The following is a 13,014-nucleotide window of genomic DNA, read 5'->3' as shown; positions in this document are numbered from 1 at the left end:
AATTAACTTTTCAAAAATTTAGTCGCTTATTATTTATCACCTTAGAAAAATATTTTGTAATTTTATTATATTTCCGTAAAACATCAATTCGCTTATTTTTTATTATCATAATTATATAACTCAGTTATTGTTTTAATTTATCCAGTTACTACTCGTTAAATTTAGTAATTATTCCCTTAATACTTTTCAAGAGATTCGATATTTTCCTAAAAAAAAAAAAACACAAGGAGATAAACTTTCATTGTAAGTTTTCTTTTAACAATCCAAAACTATAAATTAAAATACGTTGATTTACCTCTTAAAGATCTCGTTTCATATTTATTACTAGATGTTTAAAAATTCTAAAAATCATTTACTATTATTTTAGATTAGATTAAAAAAATAATTAATTTATGGAAGAGTTAAAATTTAAACAAGATTAAGTTGGTTCAACAAATTCAGGTGAATTGCTATTACAGAAAAGAATAGTAAAATAATATTCTTCAATCGGAAAGGAGGAATTTAGTATAAGTCTACGTAGATAGATGGTTATTAATTAATTGTAGAAATATTTTTGTCTGAATTCTATCTTCAATTTTGCTTAATTATTTATCTGATTTCAATAGTTTTATTTTGACTATAAAACTAGCATGAAATAAAATTTAGAGAATTTTGCTATATTCATAGATTGCCTATCATAATCATCGGTTTAGATTTAGGACATGGAATTTATATAACCATTAAAATATGAACATGACCTTTTCTGGTGCTCGTAAAGTTTACAAAATGTATTCTGATGCATCAAATATAAATGTAGATATTAGATGTTAAAATTTATGATGTTCGTATGTTTGCCGGGAAAGTTATACTTTTAAATATCTTCTACATCATTTTTATTAACAAAATTTTTCTTACACTTCAACTAGCAGTGTATATTACTTGTATAATCATCATATCTAAAATAGAAATTTTATAAATAATAAACAAAGGTTTTTGGGAATAAAACGACTGAAAATAAAACTAAAATGCGATTTTCGTGGTCTTCCAAACAAAACAAACTATAATTTTTAGGTCTGTTTTAAAGTAAATTTATTTGTTTGTAAATATTCTTTTAAAATGAAGAGGTAGAGAATATAAAGCTATTGAAAAAGTTGTGTTTGGCTTATGTTTATTGTACGAGACCCTGCGGTATTCAGACCAGCGGTATGCTTTCTTCTTTTGTCACATCGTATTATTCTTATAAAGAAGACTGAAGGGATCACCAGTTTGTTTGTCATTTGGAAGTGCAGGCAGGCTAGACGATTTAGGGGGCTATTAAGTTGAACACCATTTGACCAATAGGAATCTAGCCACGCCTCCACAAGCGCATGCGCACTCATAGTGCTCCCTGCTCCGCTAGGGTGACTTCAGAACTTCATCTAGTGTCGGGCCGACTACCTCGGACCCGTTTTTCCGGTAGGTTGTTGTTTTACCCTATTTGCGAATCTAGATGAGTAGTTATTGTTTTTTGGATCGAAGCGGTTCAAGTTGCTTGGAGTGTCCAGAGATGGCGGCAGAGGCCCCAGAAGCACATCTTCCACCTACAGGTATGGAACCATACGCGCTTTATTTAAATTTTATTTTAAAATTTTATCCTGGTTGGCATTATTTTGGTACAGTTTGCTGTTTAATTCGACAAAATATAACGAAAATATTGTTAATACTCTCAGTTTTTTAATACTATAAGTATTTTTGTATGTGAATTTTGCGAAATAAATAAATAGGTTACAGCATTAAGCTAAGTTTTTTATAAAGAATTTTCTGTGTAACTTTAAAGTAAAATTATTAACATTATTTTGTAATTGTTGCATAGTCAATTCATAATTAATACATAGTCAACTAATAATCAATACACAATTAACACCGAACAACTTACATGGACGTTCACTATTTTCTTGATATAACATTAATAGAATGTATCTCTAATTTTATCAGCTGCAATTTGACATTCAATTGACTTTGCGTTAGCTCTTTGTATATTTAAGTTTTGCATTTGAAGAGTTTTATAGTAAAACTTTGAATTAACAGTGATATTGACCTAACACCGCAACAAACGAATTGTTCATTTTTTTCGGATGATGTAAGGAAAGCCTATAAACTAAATATTTACATTAAAAAATTCTTAAAAGAATTTTCTTTAGTTATTTCTTAAGCAATTTAGAACCAATGCCATATTTACGTGAAAACCACTTAGTATATCCGTTAATTATGTATTTAAGCTAAATGTAAAATTTGATTACTTTACCATTTTGTTTATAACATCTGAAAGCTATTTAAGTTATAAAATGTAATTTTAATTATCTTTCATTTGATATTTTTCCGTATTGATTTTACATATTAATCAAAACGTCAGTAATATTTAATTATCAAAGAAAATGTGAATGAAGATAATTGTCATTATGACGTGAAAATATAGGTTATACTCATGATTAACTTTACTATTTAATCTCAAAAGATTTTATTTTATTGCTTTAATCTAATTGTTCTAATTATTGAAGTTAAGTAGGCCTATTGTACATATCTCTATTTTTACTTAGGTTACAATACAGTAAAAAGGTGACAAAAAGTATTTTTGATTAAATGCATGGAAATAAATATCGTTCAGTACATTTTAAAAAATCCCATGAATATTGAAATAGATATTTATTCAGACAATTATTATTTGTAATTAAGCTTTTTTAATACTTAATCTCACTGCATAAGTGCTATTATTGTTAGTTAGACCACAAAATCGTATATATAATAACTGGTTAATTATATTTTTAAGATTAACTAAAAAAATAACGATGTAAACATAGTTGATATTTTTATTTTTATCGAGATTTACTACAGCTTATTTATGAATAGTTATTAATTTTATAAAAATATATTTAAATCATTATTATTATTATTATTATTATTATTATTATTATTATTATTATTATTATTTAAATTGAACGATTTAAAAGTACAAATGTTTAAGAGATAGCCTAAACGATTTTAGTTTAATTTCTACAAGTTCTGGTACTAAAATAAATAATATACTAGTTATAATACAATTCGTTTGTTTTATATGAAATTTTTGAAAAATTTATAACTGGTGCGATATTATAAGAGTATAATAATTAATATGTATGCAAGTAAAAGTCACCATAAATAACATCTACCTTAAATGTATTTCCACTTCTGACAATTACATATTTTCTTCTAAAAAAAAATAAATTAATATACTGATATGATTGAAGTTATTGAAATAATAAGGACCTATAATAATTATTCTTTTTCATTTTACATTATCAGAGTTACTCCATTATAACCTCCTGTAAGATAGAAAAGTGATTGCTTTATTTTATGAACAGTCTTGTTCATTAAAAATAAAAGAAAAAAGTATAATTTTTTTGATATATTAGTTGTTACAACATTTATATTACTATACATATATGTAATAAGAAGTACCAAGTTTTATTTAAATGGGTCTTGTAAATAATTCTTTGGTAAGTTAATTTCAGGAATCATTAATTTTTAATGATTTTACTAATTTAAAAGAAATTAAAATGCGTTTTCTTATATTTAAGGGTTTTTTTTTAATTTTTATTGCCTTAGTATTTCTTTATTGAAAAGATTGTTTTTAGTATATTAAAAAAGAGATTTTGTATACTTTTCCTTTAATACAAGGTTAAATTTTACAAATTTAATAACGAACCGTATGTCATATTTTCTGTAATTCGAACTAGTGTTGTTTTATTATTACATCGTACGTAAATTATAATAAAACCTTTTCTCCTTTCTACAGTGTAAAAATATGGGAAAACCCACAATCAGTGAGTGATCCTTGAAAAATTACTACAATAACATTTTTTTTAAAGATTTTAACCAAAAAGGATGCCCAGGCAAAAAGGTATTCTCATTGGTATCGCTTGTAATAAAAACTATTGTTAAGCATAGGACCGGACTATTATCCCTATAAAAATGTTCTGTTTTTGCTGGTAAAAATAATTAATTTTTATTTTTTTCACCAGAAGATAGATTGCCGTAATTTGTCTACTACTTTTTAACAATTGGAATTACTATTTAAATTTATAAGTAGATTTTACTAGAGTAAGAAAAGTGAACATTATTTTAATATAAACGAAATGTTAAAATTTATAAAAGGTTTTTTCGCAAAGTAATCGTGGAATGATGAAAATCCTTTTATAAAATAAATTTGAATTGTGATTCTGATCCAACGCCGTTTTGTTAGTAAAAAAATTGCTATTTGCATTAGCATTTATAGGTTAAAAAACTATTGAATTTGTTTTGTCAAGCTTATTTACACACCTTATTTTTTTGTTTAAGAATAAAAAACACTAAATTGAAACTGATATAAAAATTACTTCTTCATTATTAAAAAAAAATTATTCTATTGTTTTGTTTCCACAAATTATAAGACTTCTAAGCGAAGAGATATGATATTACAAATGTTATTTAAATTACTTAAAAGAAATCTATATTTTCAAAATTATTTTTTCTGCACCTCTTTATTTTCTAACATTTAATTACAAGTTACCACAATATCTATTATTTCGTCACACTATACATTTAAAATATATATTTTTTGTTAATATTCGATTAATTATTAGCATGTTCTTTGAATTTTTTCGTTATTAAAACAAATTGAACGCAGTATAAAGATAAATACCACAGATACTGTGATGCATGAAAAATTCTGTTTAATTTTAACTTAACAAACCAATAATAAACATTCAACCTAATTTAAACTTTATAATAAATGAGTAAATTCATTTGAATTTTTTTTTAACGCTTTTATTTATTGTCGCATCAACAATTACAGTAATTATAGCCACTAGTAATAAACATATCATGTGTATTATAACAGCAAACAACAAAAATAAACAATAAAGAAATAGGAACAATAAATAACAAACATAGACAACTGACAACAATAAGTACAAAATAAAATACATAAATCATCAGACAAACATCACTAAATCGTATTCTTGGAACCGCAACAGACGTTTATACCTTCGTTCTAGTTTAATAGAATTTTCATATCCGAACACAGGTCTAAGTTTTGTCGGATGGTTTCAAAAATTGGATAATCAACGAGCAGGTGGACACGGACCATTTGACCTTGCAAGCCTCACAGATCTTCTGAATTCAAAAATTCATTCACGAATAAATTCAGTTTTCGAAAATATTTAGAAAGTTTTAATACAGTCTCATAAAAAGGATAAATTATTATCATAATGCTAAAGGACAAAACAAAATCCAAAATCTTTGTATCCATTAAGAATTTTAATTTTAACGAAATATTTAATGGAAGAAAACGATTAGATTATTTAAAATAAGAATTGACATTCGAGTTTAAAAATCAGTTTTCAGTTCCTGTTTTTAAATATCCCTGAAAAAATATTTATTCATTACATTTTTTTCCGGTGAATGAGTAGGTAATCATTGCGACCTACGGCAATGTAATGAACAATCAAGATTTACACTTTACGATTGTGAATCTATTCTAATGAATTGAATTAATTAATAATACTTTTGTTCCTTTTATATCTTTTAGAGAAATTATTTCATTAACAATAAACGGAGATTTCCAGTATCGGGGATTTTTTAAGTTATTTGGTTTCACTTAGTTTATTTACAATTAATATTAATCTTTAAGTGAAGCAACGACGCTCATTTTTCATGAATTTTTAATATAAACTTTGTGACGAAGCACGAAATTCGTTTTATAAGAATTATAATATTGATTATACAATAACTGAATTTTTATTACATGCATAGTAATCCTGATTTTATTTTTTGAATCAGTAAGCCCAAAAATGTAATAAGTTTTATAAATCAACTATGTATTTTTATTTAATCATCCGTACTTAAATAATAAAAATCTAAAAATGTAATTTTCATAATACATATAATTAATAAGCGCATAAAAGACAAAAACTCACATAAATACAATAAAATTTTATAAATGTACAACATAAAATTATGGTTTTTATATGCATATATATATATATATACATTACAGTTTAATTATTACACAGTATGTAAACCAGTTTTCCGCAGCTTAAATATGCAATAAAAGTAGAGTTTAGAATTAATTAAAACTAAGAGAAATAATATTTAACCAGATGTTACGATAACTAATAATTGCATCCAAAAATAGAAGAATAAAATTCTGTTTAGAAAGACCTCATAAATACAATTTTGAAATATTTTTAGTAGCGACTGTTCCTTGAGCGAGCAGAAACTTATGCACATGTAAACCAGTGTAAAGTGGTACATTTTTAAACGCTGAAATTCTACTTTTGAATTATTATAATTCATTTCTGCGTATTATGTTCTTTAGATGGAGGATTTTTATTGGATTTTAATTTATTATATTTTGTGTATGTTGCAGTTTTAAATGTAAAAATTTTTACAGTAAGGTTATATAAGTTAATAAAAATTTCCTGAAATCTCAACTTTCTTGTATATTTCAGGTGTGATTGTTCATTACTCTCAATACCCATTTAGAAATTGAAAAATTTATAATTTTATCCTGAAATTTCATAGAAAATTATCCCAGTCGTTAATTTTTTGATTATTGAAAATTATATAATTCTAATCTACACATTTCAAAAATTATTATCAGGCTATCGTAAAATAAGCAGAAATCGTTTTACAACGTGTAACTGTATGAGCTCTATTTTTTAGCAGGCTACAAATATCGCCGATCTCGGGACGGGCAAAGTGGTAGAGTCTGTCTTTCATCTGGAGGTCCCGGGTTCGAATGCAGGTCAGGCATTGCACTTTTCATACGCTACAAAATTCCAATCTCATATCCTACGGATAAGCTTCAAGCTTAAATATTTGATTATAAATAGCTTGAACAGCTTAAATATTTTTGAATCAACTTTGTGAAAATTTGAATCTTGTAATAATTGGACTGAAAACCTACTTCCAGCCCTTGTGGGTGTTCTACTGGTCGAATCGGGCTAGGCTGATTTTTATTATTCTGCTCGTAATGACCCGTAGATATATCAGCAAGCGCCATCAGACCCCAAACTTGAGTCTCCTCTGAAAATTCTTTAAAAAATCTTTGTTTATTACATAGTACTTTGCGAGAATAAAACTCGCACTGAAATAATTTAGAAAACCGGTAGATGCTTGACAACATATCTTGGGCCGTTCCGAGCAGAAATTTATGGTTATTTCAAAAAAAGATGTTCACAATGAAAATTTTAGCTTACAGAACACGATGGTAGTCTAAAAAAAGTTAGGTTTCTACTGTCATTAGGCCATTTTTTTTTCTTTATTTTTAGCTAGGCATGGGTGATTATTGAAAAGAATATTTGCTTCATGAGACTTTAAAATTCTTTTTTTAAATATTGAAAGGGACTTCCAAAAAATGTTATAAAAATAATGATTTTCAGATATTTTTATAATTACACTATCTTTTCAGTTTAATCGGTTTTTTTTCTATAAAAATAAGATAATTTTATTTGATTAAGTATTTTTGTTATATACAATGGTCAAAAAATTGAAATGAAAAAGAATCACACTAATTTTTCTAAACTAATTTTTACACGATCTTTATTTCAATAATAAATACTTTTTCTTTGATAAATAAAAATAATCTGCTAGCTTATCTTTTTAAAACTTGTTGAAGAGATTTTATTCAAATAATTTCCAAAAATAAAACTATTTTTCAGGTTCTCCTAAACAAGAAAGCACTTCACCGCTTCTTACGCCCCCTCATACACCAACAGATCTTAAAGTAGAAAGTCCTACGTTAGATGTACGATTGATGCTGAGTGAAGAAGGAGATGAGGAAGGTGAATGTGATGTGGACGGAATAGATGAAGAGGAAGTCGAGGAATTAATAGTAGATTCTGATTTCGGAAATGATAATGAAATAGCGCTACGCAATAATAATCGTCAGACTCAAGACAGTAGAAGAACTCTTTGTTGCAGTAAAGATTCGGCTTTTACTCCTTGTCAACAACCTCTCCAATATCCTCCCACTCTTTTTATGCAAAATGTTCCGGGTGGATACCAAGCGCTACTGTTTAACCAGTGGTTGCGTTCAACATTATACCAAGACCCTCGCCAGTGTTTTCCTCTGCCTATTCCACCACCTCCACCTCCGACTATTCGTCGTTTTCCTGGTCCCGGAAGAACTCCTGGTATTCCTAATAAAACACCAAATACAAGGCCGAAAAAACAATTTATTTGCAAATATTGTAAACGACAGTTTACAAAGTCGTATAATTTATTAATTCACGAGCGTACACATACCGACGAAAGACCATACAAATGCGATATCTGTGGAAAAGCATTCCGTCGTCAGGACCATCTTAGAGACCATAGGTACAGTAATATTATAATAAATTAATTTTTTATAATTAAATATTTTTAAAGGGGCGATTTTTGTTTTAATTTTATCATTAGTTAAAAAAATATCAAAAATATTTCTTGAACTTTCAAATTCTTTTTTTGCTACAGCAAAAGGTTCTCAAACAAGTTAAATATTTTAGTAAAATCACTATTTAACCAAAACTTTCAGTTATTTACTTTGAAAATCCAAATTATTTCATGAATATAATGTAATCAAATTTGTTAGAAATGTTATTATTTTATGCAGAACCCGGAACAACCGAAAAATTAAATTATTTTAACTGTAAAAGAGGAAAAAGAGAATTTACATTTTTATTTTAATGTTATATATATTAATAATTGTATATATTAAAAAGAATAATAAAATAAAATTTAAGAGCTATGGTCATTCAAGAAAATTCTTTTAGTATTTTTTTTCTTCTCATAAATAAACTTTTGTAGTGTGAAAAATTGATTTCTCTTAATTTTCATGAATTATAGATTTAAATTGAAGCAGTCTGAATTACACTAAAGACAATGATTAAATAAACGGTTTTTATCTATGACAAAGTGATATGAAAGGCGTGCCATAAACCAATCAGATAATATAGTCAACAAACATGAAACATAAATCACCTTAAATAAAAATGAACAACACAGACATTATTAAGAGTATCAAGTTGGGAAGGGATTTTTCCAATACATTTTTTTACTGAATTGACTACCGTTGCACATCAATATTTCACTTGTACTTATCATTTTTCAGGGTGATATTTAGCCCTTAAAATTACACATTAATTCTGCTCACTACAGGAATTGGAGTTGGGCAGTGATTTCTGTTATTCATGATTGGTGGTGCCCTTTGTCCACCTGTATTTTATTTATATCCAAAAGAAAGTACTAGAGAGAGGTAGTGTTATAATTAAATTATTGTACTCTATTTAGCCATGAAACAATGAATTGTATATATTTTCTCAACTCGGTAAAGTATTCTATGACATAGAATAAAGATAAGTTTAGTACAGATAAATGCTGAGATTATTACCAAACTTGATCGGTTATCATACCAGCGCACAAAGGACTGGGATTCATATCAGTCCGTAATACAGGTGCTATTGAGGTCCCTAGGAGCTGGAGTCAACATAACGTTAACTGCGGCATTAAGATTTCCTCTCTTTAACAAGGGGAACAGAACTCATATCAGAGTGACTTCAGTCTTCGACGCCCAGAATATAATCACTATTAGTGGTGTCATCTGTTGGATTGTGATGAACTAAAAAGTGTATAAAACTAATTGTATATGTTACATAAGCTTGGAAAAGTGTTATGATTGTGTAGTTCCAATCCAATATTTTAATTTATTGGGTTTTATTTTAATAAAATGCTTTTGAGGGGTGGGTAAAACTATGAATACAAAAAATAGAATAAAATTATATTCATTAATGTAGAAACAAAATAAAAATTCAATTGGTCCAAATGAAAACAAGTTTCACTTCACAATAAAATTATTGTAACAAATAATAATACCATAATTATGCTAAAATTAAAATGACCTGATGAAAACGGTAAACATTAAAAAAGTGTATTAGGTTTTCAGAGTTTTTTTTAATTAAGAAAGATATGAAATTATTTTACTCCAGAAATCAGATTAAGATCAATTAGTATTGAAGAAAAATAATTACTAGAATGCTCCCAACAATATAATCCTAACCAAAAATAAAAACATAATAAGCATTGAGTACTAAACATTTGTTTTTCTCTGAGTTTTTTTGGTTAAAATTGTTGAAATACATGGACTAAAACACTCCAATCAATATCCTGATTTTCTGTTATAATTTTGGGATTTAAAAATAAATTTACGTGCTTTTCTATGTGCTTCTTTGCTAGCCATTTTTTCTTTAGATTTTGATAGCAACCTCAGCATGTTTTTTTGTTTCTTTCGCCCTGAACCTTCTGGCTTGACGAATGTGTGGCAAAGTTTCTTGCTCGGTTCTCCTACCAAGGAGTTTTACCCACTGTGTTATCGTCTATATGACGTAAACTCTGTTAATTTTCTCTTAAATAGTAATTATTTTATTACTCGGCATCATCTTATAAAAAATCTGTGCATAATTATTTTCACTTCAAAAAGAAATCCGAATGCTACTTTCCTGTATCATTTCACACTCTTATGCAAAACAGAATGTTATGATATCTAATCATTAACATCTACTACTTATTTTGCCTTATTGTAATATATGTCATAACTCTGTTTTTTCTCTGCTTTGCCTTTTTTGTTTATCTTTACAGTTCTAACTAAATTGATATCATGAGATTATATAGTATTTAACATCATAACCGCTCTTGTATATTTCCATTTCATTATCTTAATTTTATTTGTTTCTTTGCCAATGACTTCAACACAGTTTTAACTTCATGATATTTTTATTGGAATCCCTTTCTGGTTACTTTGTAAAGTTTCGCAGTATGTGATTTTCTTTTCTTATAATTTTCTTGCAAGGTATACACGAAAATAAAAATTGTCCGAATATAGTGTTCTTCCCTCTGCATATTCTATAACATTTATTACTTTCAATACTAATGATTCGGTATTATTTTCTTTTCAATTATTTGTCCCTTTACCAGCAAATATAATCATTTTACAAGTTATCCATTTGTTGTACAAAGGTTGTACAATCTTATACCATACTTGTAGGTTTTATTGAGTAATTAGTGTGATTAATCAGTCAAACAATCTGTAATCAAAATAAATCAAATATAATCACCTGAGATAAAAATAAACAGCCAGAAATATTCTTAGAAAATTTATAGTTTAGATCTCTATACCTAGAAAATACATAAGTAAGTAAGAACAAACGAATAAAATAATCAGACCTTGTCAGGAGAAATCTCACTTTCCTTATAATTCACAACCATATTGAGGCTCATAACTCTGAAGACTGGATCATGTATACAAAAATGAAAAATAAGTTGTAGGTTGCTATAATTTAATAAAATGATGTTAAAAATCAAAATATCATAAAATATATACAGCACACTGGGAGAAGTTTTGACCATTTCTACATCACACTAAAAGAAAAATGAATTCTAGCTCCCAGGGACCAGAATAGAGCTCGAGAAGATTAGAAAAACCTAGCCCATAGCTAACATTTTAACGAGACTGCTTTTATCTATGAGTAACTTCATATCAACATAGATGAGCTCAATGTCATAGATGCTTATTTGTCAGTTTTGATACTTGAAATTCATCATTTTTTGTTGGAAACCTAGTCACCAGAACACCGTAAGAATTTTATGGAATAGTGCATTATTACAATTAATGAAAGCATGGGAACTACCAGAATAATTCTCTCATTATTTATATTAATGTTCACTTTTAGACATCTACTGTGGAAGACTGATCAATTATGGTTCATTGACCATCATTAGTAATGTAGCTGCTTGCTTTATTGATCTGTATCAATGGCAATCGAGCAACATGTTCTGTTTGCGATCAGATTAGTTTAAGGTTCACTACATTATAGAAGTTAATAGTTATCATTAACTATTAACTTCTGAAAAAGATTAAAAGATTTGGGTACTGTTTGATACACTAGTTTATTTTTTTCCTGAACTGTATGTATTGGATGCAGTTGTTTGTATCAATTGCAATATTAAGAAATGAATTTAGTAATTTGTAAAAAAAAAAACAAGCTCAGTAGGAATTTGATCAAAGAATCTTCTGGATGAAAGGAAAGACTGCTACCACTCTGATGTAGTGGTTGGGAGATAAATTTGTAGAATCACCAATAACTTTTTTTTTTTTTAATACGGTACCATTATTAAAGTTTTGTTTAAAAGTTAAAATATTTTATCTGACATAATCAGTCCTTCTAAAAAATAAACTTTTCAATTTAAAAACAATTTTTTTTTTCATTTATTTAAACAAAAATATACAAAAGAAACACCTGACTAAAGATAAAATTTGATACCTTTCAAATAACTCATTATTTAAAATTTTATAATAGTTGTTAAGTTCCTAAAATAGTTATTCAGAATTTTTATATTTATGTTTCAGATATATTCATTCAAAGGAGAAACCATTCAAATGCGGCGAATGTGGTAAGGGATTTTGCCAATCTCGAACTCTAGCTGTTCATAGGGTTATTCATTTTCCGCATAAATGTCCAGAAAGTAACCGCAGCTTTAATCAGAGATCACATTTGAAAACACATGTATCAACCACACATCCTTCAGCACCACTTCATGTTCCCAGCTCTTCAACTTCTAAATCTCAGCATATGAACCTCACTACTTCAACACCTGCATTAGACCTGTCAAACCCAACACCAGCTCCTCAAAAATGTAAGGGATTTAGTATTGATGATATTCTGTACAAAAGATAATTTGTTACACATTATCAATATTTATATACCTTCTATATCTAGTCTGTGTCCTCTAAGTCTGTACAATATACCAAAGTCAATAATTGAATTTTCAAGAATTGTACCCATTGTTTGGAACCAAATAGTTAATGCTTTGTCAAGTAACATCAGTGTAAATTAATATACATTTATAAATAATTCATATTTTCAGTTAATTATTTCATTTCATGAAATAATACTACCAGATTTTATGTGGTCTTTTCATAGTGATTTCTTTATTTAAACTGAA

The 13,014-nt window shown here is 27.3% G+C and overlaps 1 protein-coding gene across 1 annotated transcript; it reads left to right on the top strand.

Moving 5' to 3' along the window:
* The first annotated feature begins 1,450 nt into the window (after nucleotides 1-1,450).
* Nucleotides 1,451-12,746, top strand: LOC142317861 (uncharacterized). The gene is made up of 3 exons (XM_075354410.1): nucleotides 1,451-1,565; nucleotides 7,698-8,355; nucleotides 12,419-12,746. The coding sequence occupies exons 1-3, from the start codon at nucleotides 1,469-1,471 to the stop codon at nucleotides 12,744-12,746; spliced, it is 1,083 nt and encodes a 360-aa protein (XP_075210525.1). The 5' UTR covers nucleotides 1,451-1,468.
* The last annotated feature ends 268 nt before the right edge of the window (nucleotides 12,747-13,014 follow it).

Source organism: Lycorma delicatula, chromosome 1 (assembly GCF_047948215.1).
Source record: "Lycorma delicatula isolate Av1 chromosome 1, ASM4794821v1, whole genome shotgun sequence".
NCBI classification, from domain to species: Eukaryota; Metazoa; Arthropoda; class Insecta; order Hemiptera; family Fulgoridae; genus Lycorma; species Lycorma delicatula.
This window is presented reverse-complemented; position numbering and strand designations above follow the sequence as displayed.